Consider the following 23284-nt stretch of genomic DNA (forward strand, 5'->3'; position numbering starts at 1 on the left):
CGTAATCAGCGCGCCAAAATACGTAAGAATACACCCACACAGAACAAAATATCTAATAGATATCTAATAAATATCTACATATCTATATGATGTCCATATCTACTATGGATAACTAGTAGACATCTAATAGATGTCTTAAATATCTATATCTTCTGAATAACTAGCAGGGATATCTAATGGATATGCACACATTATCTACATATCTATGTCCAAACAGCTATCCATTAGATATCCATGCGTTGTCCACATATCCATGTCCATCAAATAGCTACCAAGGATATCTATTAGATATTCATGCGTTATCCACATATTCACGTCCACCAAAAAGCTACCAAGGATATCTATTAGATATCCACGCGTTGTCCACATATCCACATCCACCAAATAGCTACCAAGGACATCTATTAGATATCCACGCGTTGTCCACATATCCACGTCCACCAAATAGCTACCAAAGATATCTATTAGATATCCACGCGTTGTCCACATATCCACGTCCACCAAATAGCTACCAAGAATATCCATTAGATATTTAAGTAGTATATAGAGGAGGGTTCTGAGCCATGGGGCTCCGAGCGGGGTGCGGGGCGCGGGGAGTACTTGTAGGCGCTGCGGGGGAATGACGTCACGCGGGGAGAGGTAAGGGTCAGGATGATATCATCCGGACCTTTTAAAAAAATTCCGGTTTTATGGAGAAAAACTAATCTTATGAGATAACAATAGATTATATTGGTTATCTTTTAAAATCCATAAATTATGGGTAGAAGGCTGATATCTGTAACCTTTTTTCTCACTCTATTCATTGTGATAGTATCCGGTATGCATCAAGCATGTGTGACATATATATAAATATATATATGTTTGATTATCTCACATATTTTATTAAGATGTTTATTATTATTATTATTAATGTTTATAAATATAAACAATTTCTTCGCGCCGATATTTTGGCTGCGCTTAGGTATGAAAAGGTATAGCGTTGAATCACGACTTTTAGAAACGTCTACCTAAGGTGCATAGTACAAAAATGTGTACAACAATGTTATCAGTTTTTTTCATCAGACCTGGCTCGAACGTAAACTGCTTTTACGTATTACTCTTAACCGAAAAATTCATGTAAAAACCATATCCTCACGTTCAGGTCAAGAGATATAGACGAAATATAACTGCTTAGAAAGTGCATAGGGTTACAGTCAGTGTGAGACCTTTGACGCAAAGAATCGAAGTAATTCCCAAAAAATGGCTCTGAATAACGCGGAAGTAATTGATATCGCGAACGATGCAATGGTGATAGATATCGAGGATGACGTGGATAATGTGATAGACATCGTGGATAATGTTCAAGATAACGAGGAAGATGTCATCGTGGACGATGCTGACGACATTATGGATGTTAACTTTGAGGATGTGATGGACGATGAGGATGAAGAAAGCGTAATATCCGAGGACAGCAATTATGCTAGTGATCACAGTGAAGCATTTAACGATACTCTCGAGAAACATCTAACACACGCAGAAATAAGTACGATATGTTTGCGTACAAAACATTGTGCGATATATTTTTATTATACAACAGGAGGCACTTATTCAGCATGTGCTGAGTGTATAATGCGAATAGCAGATACAGATTTCCAAATAATGCATGCCTTTCGCAAGCATGTAACTGACGCGTTCGGTAGGCTGGATAGCAAATATTGTTCGAATTGCAGACAGCCTATGTTCGTCCTAATTCCATGCAATATGTGCCCAGTGTGCACACAGTAAAAAGACGTTGTAAAAAAAAGAAAAGGACAACTTGATCAAGTAAGTTTTTTTTTAGATATATATTTAAAGTATATATATAAAATGTTAAATTAAGAGATTAATTAATAATTTATTTTTTTCCCAGCCATGCGTATGGAGAATATGGATTGACAGATGTATGGGATCAATTATTTGGAATGCCACCCGTTAATGGATAAAAAATCATGAAGTTTTGGAATTAACAAAATATATATACTTGAATTTAATTATTAAATAATGTATTATTAAAAAAAATATATGTATTAAATATATATGAAATGCAAGTTTCACTTTCCCATCCAACAATATTTCTCGTTCGCTCTCTCACCCTCATTCCTCGCATGCTCTTGCTCTCACTCATCGCTTTTACCCATCGCACGCTCTCACTCGCACTCGCACTCATCACACGCTCTCGCTCCCACCCGTACGCCACCATCTTTACACGCTCTCGCTCTCACTTGCACTCATCATACGCTCTCGCTCCCACCCGTACGCCACCATCTTTACACGCTCTCACTCGCTCACTCACTCATTGTGTACGCTCTCATTTGCGATATTTTTTTATTAAGGAAAAAAAGATATATGAAATAAAGAAAAAAATAGGTAATATAAGTTTTACAAATATTTATTTTTTTATATTTATACATATAAAGAGGTGTAATAATTTTTCTTACATATTAAATGCTAAAGCTAGGAGCTCACAATCGACGAGCCGATGTTTATCAAAAGTGTCACTGGTGCGTATCGCGTTAGGTATTTGATCAGGATTTGTTACGTTGGACGCGATATTGGAGAACCGCGTAAACTGTATGTCGACATTATCGACGATTTTAAGTAGTCGATCAAACGTTAATTCGATACAATCATCAAGCTCGAACATACGGTGTATGGTCGGCTCAGTCATTACCATGCGTACGTTGTTAGATTCTAAACGTATAAAGTTGGCGTCGTTGATCACACAAATTCTAGCCGTTAACGGTCCAACGTTTATGAAGTTGTTTGCGTCTTTGTAATTAGTCCGAAGGAGATTGAGAACGTTTAGTCGCTGCTCGTAGAGTCCCTTCCACGTTTCGAAAGACATTATCAGTTCGTTCCCTCGATGATCTCCTATGGATATCTCCACGTAACTAGGTGGACCAACATTGATGCCAATCTCAAGATATTTGTACCATGTATTTGTTAGCGGGTATCGCCTGCTTAGTATGCGAACCGCGCGACGCTCCAACAAAGTACTGTAGAAAAAGCAAATAATATAAAAGTAATATTTTACAAGTAATAATATAAATGTTGAAAAATAAGAGTTTACAAAAATCAAACTTACGCGTCACATTTCTTCTCACACGACATAGTATCGTAACAACGTTTCATACCACTGCTGCTGCTTTCTTTGGCGGAGAACATTTCGTTCGAGTAGTTCATACAATACTGATCGTATGAAAAATAGTCTGACTTACCAGTTACGATAGAGGGGGAATTTTTTTTTAAGAGGGAAAAATTCTTCAAAGAGAGGGAAAAATTTTTCAAAGAGAGGGAGAGACAAATATTGAAATTTAATATCCTCCCTTCGGGAAATAATCTCGAACATGTCATAACATGTTTCGATTCAAAAGTAAAAAAATGCTAAGAGAATGTAAATAAACGTACAAGAACATTAAAAACGTCAAGTGTAAAACGTGAACGAACGTGAAACGTATGTTTAACGTTCGTTCACGTTTTTTTCACGTACGTTTCACGTTAGTTCACGTTCTTTTACGTTTTACATTTAACGTTTATTACGTTCTTTACGTTTTTTTCACATACGTTTAACGTTCACGTTTATTTACGTTCGTTTCACGTACGTACATAAACGTGAACGAACGTTAAACGTATGTGAAAAAAAAACGTAAAGAACGTAATAAACGTTAAATGTAAAACGTAAAAGAACGTGAACTAACGTGAAACGTACGTGAAAAAAACGTGAACGAACGTGAACAAACATACAAGAACGTGAACAAACGTGCAAGAACGTTAAACAACGCTAAAAAGTGTAAAGAACGTAATAAACGTTAAATGTAAACGTAAAAGAATGTGAAAGAACGTTAAAAACCTGAAAAATAACGTAAACAGATTGCAAGGATGGGGATAATAAGAAAAAAAATGATATATTTATAAAGAGTATATGTTTATTTACGACAATGCCACCAATTAGATATTTTAAATACATTTTGTAAAGCGCAATTTGTCACATGTTGTGTACAACGTAAGGTATGCGTAACATCCATCTCGTTTAAAGATCCTATATCTTCATAGTGTGCCTCAATATTTTCAACGTATATGTCTTCTCTCGCGTCATCCAGGAGTAAATTTTGCAACCATTTTTGTTTATCATGTCCTTTGACGTATACGACGGGCGATGTTTCGTTCTTAGTCAGCGTCGTTGTAATCAATTTCTTAGCCATGTCATATGAAATTATTCCATCATTCCATTGTAATCCATGATGATGCGTAAGCAACCACGATGCCTGACGTTTGTCAGCGTTGTTGAGCCGATGCCATGGCATGGGATTTCGAAAAATGTAGTGAGAGAGTTCAAATCCATCTCCGAGAGCGGCAAACTCCTTAACAATAAACTTTCCTCTAACGAAAAAACCTTGCAAGTCCACGAACGTTGATACGGACATGACGGTGTCTCTGTATAGGTAATCGAGAAGACTGCTCTCGACCTTCGATGCAGTGTAGATTTATATATTGTCTCCAAATTGATTTCAGGAGAAAAGTATGGCGGTACACTTAGGTGATTTTGCGCACAACGTTGGTCAATGGGTTGTACTGAACCACACGATCGTGTATGATAAGACAGTACGCGGTGGTGCTCGCGGGTACGTTCTCTTTGCATTCAAACTCTAAGCGCACGTCCACGGTCGCGCTTTTGACCGATTCATTTTGTCGAGAGCAATCGATGATTACGAACGGGCCTTTTTGCCGAAAAGTTGTGACAGTTTGATTCGGCTCGAGATAATCATATCCGTAATAGGTTTTACAGAAACGTGTGTATGTGTCGTAGAGAATCGACCATTTATTTTTTTCAAAATCCAGATTCATATCGTCATACGGATAACATTCCGAGTTTAGATATAGTTTTACGTTTGTCAATTTGCAATGATCGAATCGACTCGCGTCCTCGAGCATGACGTTCTTCCGACCGGCTTGCAGAGCGAAAATGATATATCGTGGCTTTTCGAGTTGAGTAGCAGTCTTAATGGCCCACGAATGTTGGGTTGTGCGTTGCAACAGCGGAAACTCGTACAAATCCCATGAACGAAAAGCCATGCTCAGATATCGTCCACTTTCGAGAGCACGCAACATCAACAGTTTATTTATCTCGTTTAGCAGTACGTGTGGCATTCGCCACTGTACTTTGAATAATTCAATTTCAGGCTCTCTCGCCGGTTCACCAACTAAACAATTGTTGTCGTTGCGCGCGCGTATCAAGATCAACTCATGACGAGCGTTAATCACCACGCGTCTGTAATCTTCGCAAAATCCCAGTAGCATGTTGAGTGGTACACAAAAATTAAAATATCCGTTCGGGGGATTCCATGGATCCCAGCCGGCATTCCTTGCGATTACGCTTCTGTCGGATGACATAGTTACATAGTTCTTGAGGGAGCTGGTTATTCCAACGTTTCTGTTGCGATCAATCTCCACACCGTCGAGCTCGTATCGAATCTCATCAAACATGAACGCAATGCAATTATTTCCCAATGTCACATCGGATCCTTCAGCTGGTTTTTTTATCGTAAGTTTTCCCTCAATGTATAGAAAACTTTCAGATGGTAACGTGTATAAATCTTGCTGTTGTATAGGTATTCTTATCTCATCGCTGTGTTCGAACGTTGTGTTGGCGAACGGATTATATGTGTGAGTCTCGATCTTGACGATGCGATCGTCAAAGATGGGCTCGTCTTCAACGTTTAAAATGCTAGTCATTGTCGCACCACAAATCCTAGAGATTTAAAAAATTTAACGTTTGATACGGTAAGCCTCTTTTTCTTGGAACAGTCTGATGACTGAATATTATCCAAAGGTATAGCAGGGATATCGGATGACTTTTGTAACGTTAGTGCTTTTGTCGTAAAGATGTTTGCGTTTATTCTTCTCGCCCGTTCTGATGCGTTCAGTACGAGCATTTTACGTTCACGTTATCGTTGCAGCCGTCGTTGCACGTGCAATCTAACGGTGATTTCTTCTCCTCGAAAATCAACCAATCGTCCGTTCTGATCGACAACGCGTATCGTTAGATCCGTAACGCTTCGCACAATGATCGGCAGGTAAATGATTTGCGACGGTCTTTCCGAGATCTTATATCCAGGCGGCACATTCGGTGAAAACTCGTGTATCGTGTGCACGCTTTTGTCGTTGCTGTACGCACCCGCGGTCACGTTGCACTCTACGCGAATAATGTTTACGTTCATTATATTGATTGACACGTCCGACTCGTGCCATATTCGCGGTTCCAATACACGCTTCGACGTGAATCCCAACAGCGAGCCGATGTTGTTAGGTTTACCAAAGTTTATTTTATAGGCACATTTGATCTCACATCTCATCGTATTATAGTTCGCACGAATCGTTATCGGGTATTCTTTGTCTTCATCTCCACCATTATTGCCTTTAATCGCGATGTCACCGTGCGGACGTATTTGCAAAATTTCACGTTTCAAAAATTCGTTTATGGCATGCAGCTCGTACGATCCCTCGGGAATCGTAATCTCCACGTTGTCTTTGCCAAAGCAAAATTTATTGTTCGAAGCATTCACGTTCGGTATCGTGTTATATGTTTCAAAGATCGCTAGACCTAGCTCGTAGTAGTCGTCACTCAAATCTATGGCCGGAGAGTATCTAGCCGCGAGGATGCTGCTTTTACCGCTCAGCGTAAGCGTCAGCGACATGTTTTAACGAATACTGAGTTTAAACAGCGCAATGTCAGTCTTTAAATTGAGTATAAAAATAACAGGCAAAGTTGTCCACAGATACTCTGATCATAGGTTTGGTAAGACGTTTGGTTATACTCGATCGTTGTTACATTGTTCCCAAAGTATCGCACCAGTTCTCTAGGCGGTCTAAGATTGCCGAAACTGTCGAAATACACAACGCGATTTTTCCTCTTTGCGTACGCTACCCAATGAGTACCAGGACTCGTTACATCGCCTAGGTTTACGATACCGCTCTCATTTAGACGCACACCGCTCGTTGGTAACGCGTTACGCATGAACACTCCTCTGAAATATGGAATACGCATACGAATAGCCAGTTGCAATAATTGTACGTTCGTCGTCGCACCCGTGGGTATTTTTAACGTTTCTTTGATGTTTTTTTTTTTGGTTTCACACCTTTTCCATACTTGTACGGGGCGAAGTACAGTCCTCGCCCACCTTGGTACGGGGCAAGATACACTCCACGACCTTCCATCGCGTGATTGTGACGCTGCAGCTCCTCAAGCTGACGTCGCGAGGCTTTCTTGTCGTTCACCGCCTTTGCCACGCTGGCCGCTCCGCCTATCAATGATCCGAGTGCGCCTAATATTGGTAAAATCGGTAATGCACCGCCTCGTTTTGCTGCTGAAAGTATACGTTTTTTTTTCTTTGTCGTCGTCTTCTTCTTCTTCACACCCATACCGATCTTTGTCTTGGCTTTCATGGCTGCCCAGACGGCAGCAGCGGCAGCTCTTTCTCCGAGAGCCGAATCTTTCGCGATTACGCGTTTTCGTGCTTTGTTAGCGAGTATCTCGTCCGCTGCGTGTCTGGCAGCAAGCTCGTTGCTCTGAGAATATGCAATGTCGTGTTCACGGCACGCCGCGTCCAACGGATTTATACCCCGATCGCCTCTAGCTAATCGCTTTTCCAAGTGCGTTCCCGGCCCGCAAAACTGATAGCCTGGGATATGTAACTCGAAAGGAAGCGCGTTTATAGCGCGATTCAACAGATGACCGCAACCGCTTTTTACCGATTTGTTCGTCGCGAAAGCTGACATTCGCTACAATTCTTCATCAACGGTGCTGGGCCGTCGATGTGCGTTTGCTGCCACGGTTGATTGTAATGCTCGTTACAGCGACGATAGCTTCGAACCTCTTGATCCGCTTTTAAATGTTCCGGAAGCTTATCCCACACGTGATCGATATAGTTGCCGTACTCGCGTAACAGAACAATCTTTGACACGAATTGTAACTGCTGGGCGCTTAGGTCGAGAATATTGGAGGGATGTGATAGTATGAGATACATGTTAGATACTGAGTGATGCGCGGCTTCGCACACCTATAAATAGGGTGTACGATCATTCTCTGTAACCATATTCTAAGAACATGAGATTCGTGCGACAACCGTTGACGATTTGCGTTACAAATTACGATGACAAGTTACGACTAATGAAAGATGATGGGGAGAGGTGTAAACATGGTACGATGTTGCCGAATACTATACGCGCCATCATTTGCGGTCCCTCGAATTGCGGTAAAACCAACGTACTCATAAGCTTGTTAGAAAGTCCGCACGGCGTACGTTTCGAGAACGTGTACGTGTACTCGAAATCGTTGTAACAACCAAAATATCAATATTTGGAGAATTTGTTGACGTCGATCGATGAAATCGGTTACTTTACATTCTCCAATAACAGTGACGTAATTTCACCAAGCGAGGCACGTCCGAACTCAATCTTTGTCTTCGACGACGTTGCATGTGACAAGCAAGATACCATAAGAGAATACTTTTCAATGGGTCGACACTCGAACGTTGACTGCTTTTATCTCTGTCAATCGTACGCGAGAATACCAAAACATCTTATACGCGACAACGCAAACCTGCTGATTTTGTTTAAGCAGGATGGTACCAATCTGAAGCATGTGTACAACGATCATGTGAACACCGACATGTCATACGATGATTTCAGTGAATTATGTCACGATTGTTGGCAGCGTGATTATGGATTTCTAGTAATAGACAAGGACAGTGCGTTTACTAACGGACGATACAGAAGAGGATTTAACGAGTTTGCGGTGCCACGGAGCGGTTAGTCGTTATCGATACGTTAACGTTGGACGAATGTCGACATGGCTGAGAACAAAGATATGCACGAGCGTGAGAAAATCGCTAGAGAGATTGAAAAAACGAGCGAATCGATCCGAAAGAAATATTGCGCTTTGAAAACCGGTAGGATCGAGGAGAATATCGCGACCAAAAGACATTTTGAACCATTGATCGAACCGCTGCAAAAGATTATTGACAATTCCGGCGTGCGCGCGATAAAAGACGAGCCGCGGGACAATGACGTAGACGGCGAGACATCGTTTGCTCAGAAGAATGCGATACAGAGTAAGATAAAGAGGAAACGAAAAAACACTTCGGTAGATCCTTCGTTAAGTGAATCATACAAATCGATGCGACATACGTTTAACGACGCGATAAATTTACCATCGATGCAACAGCATACGTTAAAGGATGCAATGGATTCGCTAGCGGTAGATTCACCAGCGATGACATCTACGCCGCGTACGGTTGATTCGCTAGCGATAGCATCCACGCCGCGTACGGTAGTTGAACAACCGAAGATACCCAAGTCGCTCGAGAACGAAGATGTTTTCGAAACTGCAGACGATTCGTTTGCAAACGATTCGTTTGCAGCAATCGTTCGAAATCGTTTGCAAACACCTGAGGGTGTAAAAGCGTTGTCGCAGCACTTTGGTCCATTAGGTCAAGAGTACATCGGAGATTTCCTTAGCGGTTATGGTGAAAAAGAGAAAATTATAGATATTGTTTACGGTGTTTATCTGGGCAAGGATGGAATGATGCTTGGTAGTAAAAAGTTTGACGTGGACAACGAAGATAACATAATTGTCGACGGCATGCGATACGTTGGCACACCGGGTCTTTACGAGCTGATCTTTAAGAGATATCCCGATGATTCCCTCTATACGGAATACGATAAACGAAAGTATAAAAACATATTGTTGGTTACAAACGCGCATAAACGAAATCACGTTTCACACGGTCGATTATTAAGCAACAAGGGATATAAGTATAAATATGTGATTGCACCATTATTAAAAGATGAATTTAAGATTGGAAAAGGATTACCTCACGTTATGACGTTAAATGATAACGCGATCGATTACGTGCACTGGGACGATCCCAACGAGTTGGTGGATCGCCTGCGATTGCTCGAAGCCTCGCATCGAGCCGATAACAATGCACATGGCAACGAGATGTTATCCATCATCGAGGAACTTCGCGAGGCTGGTCTTATTATAAATTAACTCTCACATTACCAAAACGAATTAGTCGATCGACGACACTCGCATCGTATCAACGTCAGAAGCAGCAACAATGAGCAACGAACGACGAAAGGACGGCTACGAACGTTTAACGAACAACTACGAACGGTTCCTGAATCAACAACGGACGACTCAGGAACGATTGTCTGACGGCTATCATACGGTACAGGATCGCTATCGAACGACTCAGGAAAAATTATCGAATAGTTATCGAACAGCCATGGATCGGGTTAGAAATGGTTACGAACACATATCTAATCGATCGGTGCCGGAAGACAAAGAACGGCTATTGAAGGATGATAGAAAAAAATAAAAAATATCGTTTAAAACGAACTATAAATCGTAGTATAAGTTCATCGCATGTTATTACGCGATCGATAGTTGTGTGCGAAACATGAGACCGTCAAAATCCAATGTTAGTTCCGAGAGGCAGCAGCTCGTCGAGGAACTGCACGCTCCGGCGAGAAGAAATTTTCCACGAAGACGCGTCATAGTTTGTGGATACGATGATCTATGGCAGGCTGATATCGTCGAGATGATTCCATATTCACGTTTCAACAGAGGCTACCACTATATTCTCACTGTCATCGATGTATTAAGCAAACGCGCGTGGGGCGTACCTCTCAAGAGCAAGGGCGGAAGCGAGACCGCTGACGCTATCTCTGAAATAATTCGAGAGAGCGGAAGACGTCCGAAAAATTTACAAACCGATATGGGGAAGGAGTTTTACAACGCCAATGTGCAGAAAGTATTGAAGAAACACAACATTAATCATTATTCCACGTACTCGATAATGAAGGCGTCGGTCGTCGAACGCTTTAACCGCACGTTGAAAAACGACATGTGGAAAATGTTTACGCTCAACGGTAATTACAAGTGGATTGACTTGTTACCGCGCCTCGTGTTGAATTACAACACTCGGAGACACCGAACGATCGGTATGCGACCCGTCGATGTAACCCCCGCTGTGGCAGAAAAACTATTGACTACGGTGTACAACACTATAAAAATTGCGGGTCCGGCGAAATTTAAAGTGGGCGACTCGGTACGCGTGAGCAAGTACAAAACGGTCTTTGAAAAGGGTTACACGCCAAATTGGACAACCGAGGTGTTTAAAATTCTTAAAGTACAGCATACCAATCCCGTGACTTATCTACTCGAGGACTATCGAGGAAAATCTATAGCAGGAGCGTTCTACGAGTATGAGTTGCATCGCGCGACTCACCCTGACGTATATCTCGTGGAGAAAATATTGCGCAGGAAGGGAGACAAGGTCTATGTAAAGTGGCTGGGATTCGATGGATCGCACAATTCATGGATTGACAAGAAAAATGTAATTTGATTCGTACAAAAAGTTTTTTTTTGTTATAAACATATAAAAGTACAATGCAACTATATAAAAGTATAATGTAACCATATGAAAATAAAATACATTTTATGACATACACAAACACACATGAAGCTTGTTTATTATCCTTCAATCATACATCCTTAATACATGTAAAAAATCTTAATTCTTACGAGTTTTAGACATATCTACTCTAAAATACGCATGAAAATGCAAATTATGAAATAAAAAATTACAAAATATAAAAAATTTACAAAACTACATAAAACGTAAAATATAAAATGTAAAATAAATGTAAAAGGTAAATTATATGAAGCGCTAAATGTAAAATTATAAAATAAGTGTAAAATGTAAAATATGTAAAATATAAATTATAAAATATATGAAACGTAAAATGTAAAATTAGTAAATATATGTAGAATATAAAATACATTGACTACAAGATACATATAATATTACAAAGGTATCCGATAATGCCCCCACGGCAATGTCTCGACCGAATCAGGTATAAGATATTATTTGTCGTCGTACGGACTTAGAGCAATTTTCGTTTCGGATATTGTATATACATCGTGTAATACAGATCTTATGCATGACTGGCGACGCGTCATCTCGATCTCATCTCTTAAACAGCGTGTGTAATCATCAAATGTAATAGTACGCGCCACGACACTACATTTTACACCTTTCGCCTTTTTAGTATCGTTCTTTCCATCCACCTTCAATGCGTACATCTTTGCCCTAAGTCCAACGAACTCGGTCATTATTGCACCATTGTTCTCGTCTTTCATTAAACCAGGCACTTTCTTATTCGCGAGAGGCATACCGTACGCGTTGTCGACGGGATAATCGCTTGTGTCAAACTTAGCGATATCGCGTTTCATTGTCTTGTAAATATCCTCACACTCGACGTGGTATATGAGACTGTCGGTGTCGGTGTACATAACTTTACATTTGTTTTTGTACAGCGGTAGCATGTATTCATGGTGAAATTCATATAGACACGTTTTAGAAATATCTAAGATACACATGCCTACGTAGATCGGTTTGTAGAATTTCACCTGAAGTTTTTTGAGTTCGATAGCAATTAAATTTTCGGCAAAAATACTTCGACTGTGAAAATTGGGTTTCGCAATCATTGCCTCCACACCATACTGACCCTTCCATTTCGTCAATAATTTAACGTCTACATGATTACGCACATTCTCCATGGTTTTTCCGAATACTGCATTATTCATCAATTTATACAAATTTTTTTCAAAATCATTTTTTGCACGGATTCGGAATTGCGTGTTTAACTCTATGTATTTGCAGAGCCATGGAGATTGTGCGAATTTTAACACGCGGTGTATCTCTGCGATACGAAGACCGTGACGCGTGCACTGCTGCAGGTTTCGGTAGTGGATGACGTAACGTTTCTTTTCATATAAGGTTGCTAAAAGTTTATTTTCACGCTTGCCGGGTGGTTTATCGCGCGTCGGGCAGAAGGGTAGGTCGCTGTGTGCATCGTGAAGGTCTCGAGGATACTCGAGATCGACCTCAAGAATATATCCTGTGGGTGAATCCGAAGCGATTGCGTTTACGTTGAAATTCGAAACGTCCTCGATCCATTGAAATTCGGTGTATGGTAACGGTTGACACATTGCCCAGCCGTACAAGTTATTAACGTCAAAATACATAAGGTATGACGATGGTTTCAATGGATCATACGTTTGCATGTATCTGTTATTAGCCTGCGCGTATCTGCCGGAACATTGACTTAAGCCACCGCGTATACCGCGCTCGATGAACATTACCATGTCTATGTCAGTAAGCAATTCAAAAGTGATATTAGTATATTTTAACATCGCATCCCACGTGTATCCGGGGAGAGTGTAATAATGCGCTGGATCGAGACCGTAACTTTCGATACATTTATCGCGGAAATTTTCAAAAACGTCGGCTAATAATAGAACATCTGTTTTTAAATACAAATCGCTGTATTCACCCATAGTTTGGATGGAGAACCGATGCCAGACATTAACGGCGTGCGCGTAATCGCTTTCAGATACTGTGTTATCGGTCAGGGAACTGAAAAATGATTCGCGCGGTGGTAAACATGTGTTCTGCAGCTTATCCACGCAATCCACGTACTCGTACGGAAATATACCCTTTCGTGTCAGTAAATCGAAATCCTCATCGGACAAGTGTGAAAATTTTGAACGTACAATTTTTAATTTTTCTTTATCTAAAAATGATACCAATTTTTCAAGACTAGTATTTAAAAATTTGTAGGAGTCTATAAACCGTAGCTTTATATGATTTTGCGGGTCTAATTTATCCGCGGTACTTATAACACGCTTTGTGAATGAAATGTACTTTTCTTTTGTGACGGGTAACAAGTCAATTTTTCCTTTAAATATTGTCGCTATTTCCTTAATAATAAAATGCGAATCGTATCCGGATAAATTATGGAAGACTACCGGTATGTACGATACATTTTGATAATTTAAGTTGCAAGAAGAATGCGCGGGACCGCGGTAACGACCGGTCAGATGGCAATGATCACGCACCCGTGTATCATCCGGCGCAAACGGTTTTTCACAGATATGACACTGTGTCGCGCTACGGTATGCCTCCAATTGCTCTTTTGATAACGTTTTCATGGGAACATTAGCGGATAAAATACATTTAACTCGATGTGCCAATTCTTCGAGTTGTTTGGCGAACCATGTGATACAATCTTTATCGCGACAAAACCGGTATACGGATAACGCGTCGTCATACGAGCATCGCACGTAGTATCCAATGCTGAATACCTCATGTTGTTGATAGGCATATGTCATCGGCTCCGTATCAGGTTGTGTCTTCCGCAGTACGCATTCCAGGTCAGCGTAGACGATGAAGGGTACTCGCTCCTTGTAGTTTACGTTGCGGAAAGTTAACCACTTGTCCTTTTCCGCCGGCAATATGATGGTACAATCATTCATCTTTTGACAGTCTACAGTGTGTGATTGCAGCCTCTCACAAGATGAAAAATAGTGCAAGCACCTGTAAAGATATAGAAATTTTTTTTTAAGAGATAGAAACACGAGAGTATTTATTTTTTATATAATATACATACCGATTACAAATGTATTTTTTCCCATTATGCTTGCTCACTTGCGAGCTCACTAGGCGAGATAGATTCTTGATGCACGCAAAGTGTCCCACGCTGTCTTCGCGCGAATCTTCCACGTATAGAAGATTAACATGCTTCTCCCTCTTGTTGTCCGTGAGTCGTAGTGTATAAATCTCAACCTGTGCGACGGAGGCGATAATTCTCATCCCGTAAACATTGACCGACACATCGTTGAGTCTCTCAAATTTCTTAATATCCTTTAATGTAACGGGAAACTTGATGTCATCGAACTTTAAAACCGTTGTATAATGCGGATACGATGACTCCCGATACGAATATTCTTTAGCAGGGTGTAAAGCGGCGACCACCGACCACGCAAAACACGCATTGTCCATCGATTTTACATTCACTACCGCTTTTTTCAAAATTATTTCTTGCGGCAATGTCACATAACACCCTGCGTGTAAAGGATTGTACTTATTTATATTAATAATCAAATTCAATATACGTGAAAGCGCCCACCCGCTATCGCGTTCCTGAAACTCTTCGAGCGACGTTAACGTAGGCTCGATGATGTGTCGCTCGTACCACTCGTTCAAGTCCAATGTTCGGAATAATTCACAATTTTTCGTGGTAATGCTTTTGCTAGCGCGCTTTTCACCCGTTACGAATTTACCGTTAAACGCGGTATTCACTTTTATACTGTCATGTGTTTCTAAAACGTTCCGCACTCGCTCGATCACTATACCACCTGCGTCTTCGAGAAACTGTCGCGGTTCGATGTAATTTGTGTTAATTATCGCACCAGTTAAAACGCGGTATCTATCTCGCGCCATACGAGTCTTTCCTCGTTATCACTCGCGTAATTACCGCCGACGTGCTCGAAATGTCTTCGTAATCGCGTCTTTTCACCTTCGAGTCGCGCGATCCTCGCCACCAACGATTGTCTCTGTCCGACGGTGACTCGAGGACGCTTGACGCGACTACGTTCCTCAAGCCGCTGTATAAATTCATCACATTGTTGTAACCATGCAAAATATTCAACTAGAGTAGCGACTCTGCCAGCTTGCTCCAGGAGCTCACGTTCCTCTTGATCAAATTGTTCCATGTTTTTTTCAACACCTTTTTAACACTTTTTAGCAATCAATTACTTTCACGTTATTCAGAGAATTACTTCGATTCTTTGCTATACTTCGATTCAAAGGTCTCACAGCGACTGTAGCCCTATGCACTTTCTAAGCAGTTATATTTCGTCTATATCTCTTGACCTGAACGTGAGGATATGGTTTTTACATGAATTGCAGTATACCTCGGTCAAAGATAATACGTAAAAGCAGTTTACGTTCGAGCCAGGTCTGATGAAAAAACTGATAACAGTGCTGTACACATTTTTGTACTATGCACCTTAGGTATACGTTTCTAAAAGTGATAATTCAACGCTATACCTTTTCATACCTAAGCGCAGCCGAAATATCGGCGCGAAGAAATTGTTTATATTTATAAACATTAATAATAATAATAATAAACATCTTAATAAAATATGTAAGATGGTAAAACATACATATATATGTCACACATACATGCTTGATGCATACCGGATACTATCGCAATGAATAGAGTGAGAAAAAAGGTTACAGATATCAGCCTTCTACCCATAATTTATGGATTTTAAAAGATAACCAATATAATCTATTGTTATCTCATAAGATTAGTTTTTCTCCATAAAACCGGAATTTTTTTAAAAGGTCCGGATGATATCATCCTGACCCTTACCTCTCCCCGCGTGACGTCATTCCCCCGCAGCGCCTACAAGTACTCCCCGCGCCCCGCACCCCGCTCGGAGCCCCATGGCTCAGAACTCTCCTCTATATACTACTTATTTACGTGTTGTCCACATATCCACGTCCACTAAACAGCTACTAAAGATATCCATTGGATATTCGGTCGCCGCGCACTCGCCAGCCGAGTAGTGCGCGGTGTCGCCGATAGAGCGGCGTGCAACTCGGAAGTAAGATGCAACAACCACGCTATATAAGGATCACTCGCAGTGCAAGAAACAAGTCTAAAATTAGACTTCCCCAGCGACGAGGGTGTTTCTGTGGTAACTACAGGACCTCTCAGAGCATGCTTGACGGGCCTTCACCCACTTTTGATGATTTTTATGACATCCTCCCACACACAACGTAATATGTATTACATATCTAATGGATATCCATGAATATATAAAATATATTCATTAGACATGCTATAAATATCCAAATGTCCGCAATATAAGATCTAGTAAATATCCATGGGATATATAGATCAATATCCAATCGACATCCATAGCAGTATCTAGTGGATATTTATGTAGATATCCACTGGATATTTTATAGATGTCGACTGGATATTGATCTACATATCCTATGGATATTTATTAGATTGCATATTGTGGACATCTGGATATTTATAGCATGTCTAATGGATATTTCCTATATATTCATGGATATCCCTAATATCTGTCGAGGATATCCATTAGATATGTAATACATATTATGTTCTGTGCACAGTTTCAAAAAAATCGAAGGTATATCTTTCGGAAATACACTCAAAATTTGTTACAAAATTAATAGTTTAGCTGTGAGCTTTAATGGGTTAATATTATATAATAATCTAAATTTAAATTACTATAGCGACTAAATTAATATTAATTTTACTATTAATTTAAAGCTTTACTGGCTCATTGAATTTTAATGTTTTCAGATACAGACGACAACCGATAAAATTGACGTTAAAACCAAGGAAATTACAAGATTACGTAACCAGATTAAAGATATCTTTTCTGAATACATGCATCGAGTAAACGATAATAAGTTCCGTAATTTTCTAAATAAAATATTGAAAAAAAAATATAAAGAAGCAAAAGAAGAAGATGGTAATAAGAACTAGTTCAAATTTGATTCAGAAAAATTTACATACGGGTATAATTTAAGAAATAATTCTAAATGATAAAATAAGATGAAAAAATAATAAAATTGCAATTACAATTTAATTATTTTATTATAAATATATTAATGTGCATTAAACTTTCTACGTTAATATTTAATTCAAAATTAACAAAACCACAAATAACAAAATTGCAATTAAGGAGAGATTTTTATATAATCGGTTTAAAAAATCGATTTTTTTACATAAATTGACAGTTATCCACCTCGATTGTTAGAGCACAATTTCAATTTAATAAGTTGAGTGTGATAGAGGAAGAAATCAAAACATTAAATTATGATTGGTTTTGCTGTATCCAGTCTGAGTGCTAGCCAACAAGTAATAGTTTTCTATAATTTAGAAAATATTACTTGTTTGAAATAAATATTATTGATTTTCTATAAAATATGTTATTAGCACTATTCAAAGAAATATTTATTTGAATCTAGAATTTTTTTCTCAGTGTATATGTAATTATTATGTTATTATGTAATTATATGTAATTATTATTGTAATATTAAGTAATTATTTATGATATCATTTTTTTAGTAGCCTACTGTTATATAATGATGCTAATATAACAAAACACAACAGTCAACATTTGTTATAATTTGTTATAAAGCATTTTTACTTTTAATAATTTCGAAAATTTTTTAAGGTACACTTTAACATTTAATTACACATACTTCCTCATTCTTTTTAAACTTAACCGCATTATCACCCAAATGTATATATGCTTGAGTACTTTCTTAATTAACTTTTTATTCGGCTGTATATATTTCGAATTCTACAAAATTAAACGATGATATAGGATGTTGTTAATATAGCCATCTAAGTGTGCTAGTGAGATTTCTTCGAGTTAATGTTCTCAAAGGCTGTTAATTTAATACTGTTAATTAAGACGGTTTAAAAGCTGTAAATTTAAGGCTGTTAATTTTTTTAAATCCTTTATATGAATAAGGTTCTTTAGATTTAAGTTAATTTTTATTTAGCTTTCATTAAATGTGAATAAAAATCACCTGTTTCAATATAACAACTTATTCTATATAAATATATATGTTTCTTTTATGAACAAAATACTGTAACCTTTTTAAACGAAACCAATTTTTTTACATTTATTTTTGTGGTGGCCATATTATCGTCCTTATCTCTCTCCATTAGGTATTATAATTTACATTTTTATGAATAATATATAATATAATAAATATTTTATAACTTTGAATTGAAAATCTAATAAGCAACACACTTTGATGAATATACCCGGGAAAAAATACCTCTTATTTTCATATTAACAAATATATGTTTATATATGTTCATATATCGTTATATAAGAAATAAAAGTGCAATTATAAACGATTTTATACGACCATATATGAGAATATGTGATTAAATCATTTTTGTAAATCCTGTTTAAGTATGGTCTTATTTAGCCATATATGGTCTAACGTTTTTGTATATTATCATATATGATCATGCGAAAGCATTTATATGATCAAATACCCAGTGAACACAGTAATATAGCAGCAGTGTAACAGCAAAGTAACCGAATATAACAGGTTACGTTACTCTGAAATTACACGTAACTTACATGTAAGTTACAATTTTCGACTCAGCAATATAACATGTTATAATTACATGTTATCTAACCGTTACACAACAGTTACAAAGAAAAATAAAATAAAATTAAAATTTCATTTTTTTGAAATTATTTTTATCAACAGCACATACTACATTTAGAATAAATTTTTATTAATTAATTACATTTAAATTATGTAATTTTTTATTTTATTCTTACTTGCCGCTGCTAGGTTTGAACCCGGGACCTTAGGATGACGAACCTTGTACTCTACCTGCTACGCCAATTTGATTCATCGATATAGGTACTTGTTATTGTCTACATATACTTATATGTTATAAACTGACGCAACTATATTATTTTTTATAAAAGCAATTAAATTTTGCAAAACATATTAAAAATAAATAGCATTAATTTATTTACTTATTAATTTCATTGTTAAATTTATCTTTTTCCATAACCTTAATAATTTGATGGAAATTGCGATCTATTTAGCACTAATCTTTGAAGCGTTCAAATGATTAATTAGATGGTTAACTATATAGATCATAATTCTAAAAAAAATTGAATAATACCCGGGAAAAAATATTCATATCTCTTCATAAATGATCATATATATTTGGTCACGTCTGGTCATATATGAAAATTGGCCAGATATGATAAAAAATGATTCGATAATATTATATATGTTCATGTTTGATCAGGTACGATCAGGCACAAACAGACATATTCGTATTAAAAATATCCATCCATACATAATTCAATCTAGCCATATATAATTTGATGACCTCCAACATTATCATATTAATTTATACAAATTTTGATATAATTACATATAATTGCGTGTAGTAATTTATCACTATCAAGAAAAAATATCTCTTATATGCTTTTATATGCTCATATAAGAAGTAATATTATGTGCTCATGTATGAATTTTGTCTGCAAAAACTCATATATGATCATATATGATTATCTGTCATATATTTGAGCGTATATATTTAAATAAGTTTATATTTGAAGGTATAGTATTGTGTTGATCTGATTATACATAATTCTATAAGTTTGTATATAATTATACAAAATTTTATTTTTATATTTTCTCAATTTTCGGAAGCTCTCTCTGAGTTGCGAAGGCCCACGAACTCTCTTCGTATAACAAAAACAATATATACTACACTTTGCTGCTAGTGAAGTACTAACTGCTAGAAGTAAACCGTGAGTGACGGTTTTCTTTTATAACCCTTTTGGAGTAAATTTTCTCACGAGAAAAAGAAGCGCCGTGCCTTCGCCTAGTGGCCATTTTGCGAACTACTCGCGGCTGTATATATTTAAACAAGCTATTTTGAGATATAGTATTGGACCTGATCATATATAACTCTATATGACTATATAAGTTTGTATTTGATTATATATTTTCAGTTAAAATTATAATGCTTTTGCTAAATGACATTCTTAATATATTTGTCTATATGAACAATATATAATATTTATTAAATATATATGTATGTAATATACGTATATATATACATATGGTTGTAAAAAAGAAAATTAAACGTTAAATTATTGACAATCGGATTTGTTCATAATTATTAAGATATAAAAGATTTTTAAACATTAAATGTTGCATAGTAAAAATATATTACATAATAAATTATTTATTTTTGTAACATTTTAATTTTATTATTTAAAAACCTTAAAGTTTAAAAAATTGTAATGGTTATGTATAATCATATATGAACATATATATTTGGATCTATTTATAAGCACGGACCAGTTATGGATAGACCTAGTATATATGTTCATATATGATTATATTTGATCATATAAATGCTTCCACATGATCACATATGATAATATACAAGAACATTAGACCATATATGACTATATAAGACCACTTAAATAGGATTTACAAAAATGATTTAATCATATATTCTCATATATGGCCGTATGAAGTATATATGTTTATAATGTATCACATTTTTTTGTATTCATCCCAATTGATCATATATAGAGATAGATAATCACATATGAATATATATGCTGCATAAGTGGACATGTAAAACTAATTATATTGTTCATATTTCATTCACATATGTTCATATACTATTAAATATAAAAATTTATTCCCAGATACGGTGGCATATTTAACTACATGTATCATTATGTCTGATCATATATGAACTAATATGATCACATTTTGTGCCATGTTAAATGTGCAATTTGATCATGTATGGCGATAAATAACGACATATGAATGTATATGCTCCATATATGGACATGTAAAATTTATACTGTTCATAATTTATTTATATATGTTCATATACTATTTGATATGAATATTTATTCTCCGGCACAATGTCATATCTGAATACATGTATCATTATGTCCGATCATATATGAACTAATATGATCACATTTTGTGCCATGTTAAATGTGCAATCTGATCATTTATGGCGATAAATAATCATATATGAATATATATGCTCCATATATGGACATGTAAAATTTATATATGTTTATATCTCATTTATATATGTTCGTATCTCATTTATATATGTACATATAGTATCAGAAATGAATATTTTTTCCCGGGTATACATTTATTATTGTTTTTGTTCAGCACATGATGAATTTAGATTTTGTGCATTTTTTGTGCGCAGTAATTGTAGACAAACCGTTATTTTTGAAAACATCTTTATAATTTTTTTTATTATTAAATAGATCTGTCATTCAGGATGTTATAATGTCTGATTTCTGAGTCAACTACGACGCATCGTTCCGTAATAACATTGATACGAACGTGTTATGTTACGATTATACAATTTTTGTTGAATAACTGTAACGCCAAAACGATGTATAACAGCTAGATCACTTGCGTATAACAAATATTACGTAACAGGTTATTTCCATGTCATATAGCACCTGCATATCATAAGAATAACAATGTTAAATTACATGTAACTTCCATGTTACATTGCCGCTATAAAATGTGTTCACTGGGTATAATCATATATGAACATATATAATTAGATCTATCCATAAGTGGTCCGTACTTATGAATAGATCCAAGTATATGTTTATATATGATTGTACATGATGATTATAATAATAAAATTAAAATGTTACAGAAATAAATAATTTATTATATATTTTTTACTATGCAACATTTCATGTTTAGGAAATATATATCTTATATTTCTTAATTTTATATCTTAATAATTATAAACGTTTATATCTTAATAATTATAAACAAATCCGTCAATAATTGTTTAATTTTCTTTTTACAAACATATGTATATATATATATATATATGTATATTACATATATATTTAATAAATATTATATATTGTTCTTATAAACAAATATCGTTTAACAAGTATTATAATTTTAACTGAAATATATAATCAAATACAAACTTACATGATCATATAAAGTTATATATGATCAGATCACAATACTATATCTCAAAATATAAGCTTATTTAAGTATATACAGCCGCGAGTAGTTCGCAAATAGTTCTTCTACCTAGCACTTCACTAGCAACAAAGTGTAGTATATATTTTTTTTGTTATACGAAGAGAGTTTGTGAGTCTCTACAACTTAGAGAGAGCTTCCAAAAATTGAGAAAATAAAAATAAAATTTTATATAATTACATACAAATTTATGGAGTTATATATGTTCAGATCACAATACTACACCTCCAAATATAAACTTATTTAAATATATATCCTTGAATATGATTAGATAAACACATATATGATCATATATGAGTTTTTGCGGACAAAATCCATATATAAGCGTATAAAATTACTTCTTATATGAGCATATAAAAGCATATAAGAAGTATTTTTTCCCGGGTAATCGTAAAATTTCAACTGAAAACATTGATTTACATATTAACAAAGTTATTAAGTAAAATATAAATGAGTAACCATATTACCACCTTCTCCTCTATTAATGTAACTGGGAAGTACAAAAGCAACTATGTACATTGTATGCGAGTGTATGTGTACGTACATCTAATTCAGAGTATCGATCATGTAATTTTTCCTCTAGGGCGGAAACGTGAAAAGTGAAAAGTTTCAAGTTACTGTCTCTTTCTATTTGACACCAATAGAAAGAGATAGTTACATGAAATTTTTCACTTTTCACGTTTTCGCCCTAAGAAAAAGTTACATGATCGCTGCCCAGGAATTATAAGTGAAAA

At 36.4% G+C, this 23284-nt stretch overlaps 5 protein-coding genes across 5 annotated transcripts in view; 1 reads left to right on the plus strand and 4 right to left on the minus strand.

Moving 5' to 3' along the window:
- Window positions 1–23284, plus strand: part of LOC105836037 (cilia- and flagella-associated protein 44) — a 247572-nt gene that overhangs the window by 209692 nt on the left and 14596 nt on the right. Inside the window, exon 19 of the mRNA XM_036295384.1 lies at window positions 17278–17449. Within this exon, the coding sequence (XP_036151277.1) occupies window positions 17278–17449 (172 nt within the window). The remainder of the gene's footprint in view (window positions 1–17277; window positions 17450–23284) is intronic.
- Window positions 21–17284, minus strand: LOC118648880. The gene is made up of 2 exons (XM_036295382.1): window positions 16416–17284; window positions 21–532 (listed from the first exon to the last, which is right to left on the minus strand). Exons 1-2 carry the CDS (start codon window positions 16466–16468, stop codon window positions 196–198), a joined length of 390 nt encoding a protein of 129 aa, XP_036151275.1. The 5' UTR covers window positions 16469–17284; the 3' UTR covers window positions 21–195.
- LOC118648881 lies at window positions 1910–3097 on the minus strand. The gene has a single exon (XM_036295383.1). It carries the CDS (start codon window positions 2861–2863, stop codon window positions 2453–2455), a length of 411 nt encoding a protein of 136 aa, XP_036151276.1. The 5' UTR covers window positions 2864–3097; the 3' UTR covers window positions 1910–2452.
- LOC105834488 lies at window positions 11895–14436 on the minus strand. Its single transcript, XM_036295378.1, has one exon. It carries the CDS (start codon window positions 14402–14404, stop codon window positions 11951–11953), a length of 2454 nt encoding a protein of 817 aa, XP_036151271.1. The 5' UTR covers window positions 14405–14436; the 3' UTR covers window positions 11895–11950.
- LOC118648878 lies at window positions 14483–16419 on the minus strand. The gene has a single exon (XM_036295380.1). The coding sequence runs from the start codon at window positions 15369–15371 to the stop codon at window positions 14490–14492; it is 882 nt and encodes a 293-aa protein (XP_036151273.1). The 5' UTR covers window positions 15372–16419; the 3' UTR covers window positions 14483–14489.

The sequence above is a fragment of the Monomorium pharaonis genome, chromosome 1, assembly GCF_013373865.1.
Source record: "Monomorium pharaonis isolate MP-MQ-018 chromosome 1, ASM1337386v2, whole genome shotgun sequence".
NCBI lineage: Eukaryota > Metazoa > Arthropoda > Insecta > Hymenoptera > Formicidae > Monomorium > Monomorium pharaonis.

What these genes read in the sequence shown, in the direction of transcription:
- LOC118648880 (XM_036295382.1), bottom strand. Translation starts at nt 16,468, where the DNA reads ATGGATATCTTTAGTAGCTGTTTAGTGGACGTGGATATGTGGACAACA. An exon ending in GATATGTGGACAACACGTAA is followed by an intron (nt 533 to 16,415) that starts ATAAGTAGTATA and finishes TATACTACTTAA; the next exon opens with ATATCTAATGGATATTCTTG.
- LOC118648878 (XM_036295380.1), bottom strand. Translation starts at nt 15,371, where the DNA reads ATGGCGCGAGATAGATACCGCGTTTTAACTGGTGCGATAATTAACACA.
- LOC118648881 (XM_036295383.1), bottom strand. Translation starts at nt 2,863, where the DNA reads ATGTCTTTCGAAACGTGGAAGGGACTCTACGAGCAGCGACTAAACGTT.
- LOC105834488 (XM_036295378.1), bottom strand. Translation starts at nt 14,404, where the DNA reads ATGAATGATTGTACCATCATATTGCCGGCGGAAAAGGACAAGTGGTTA.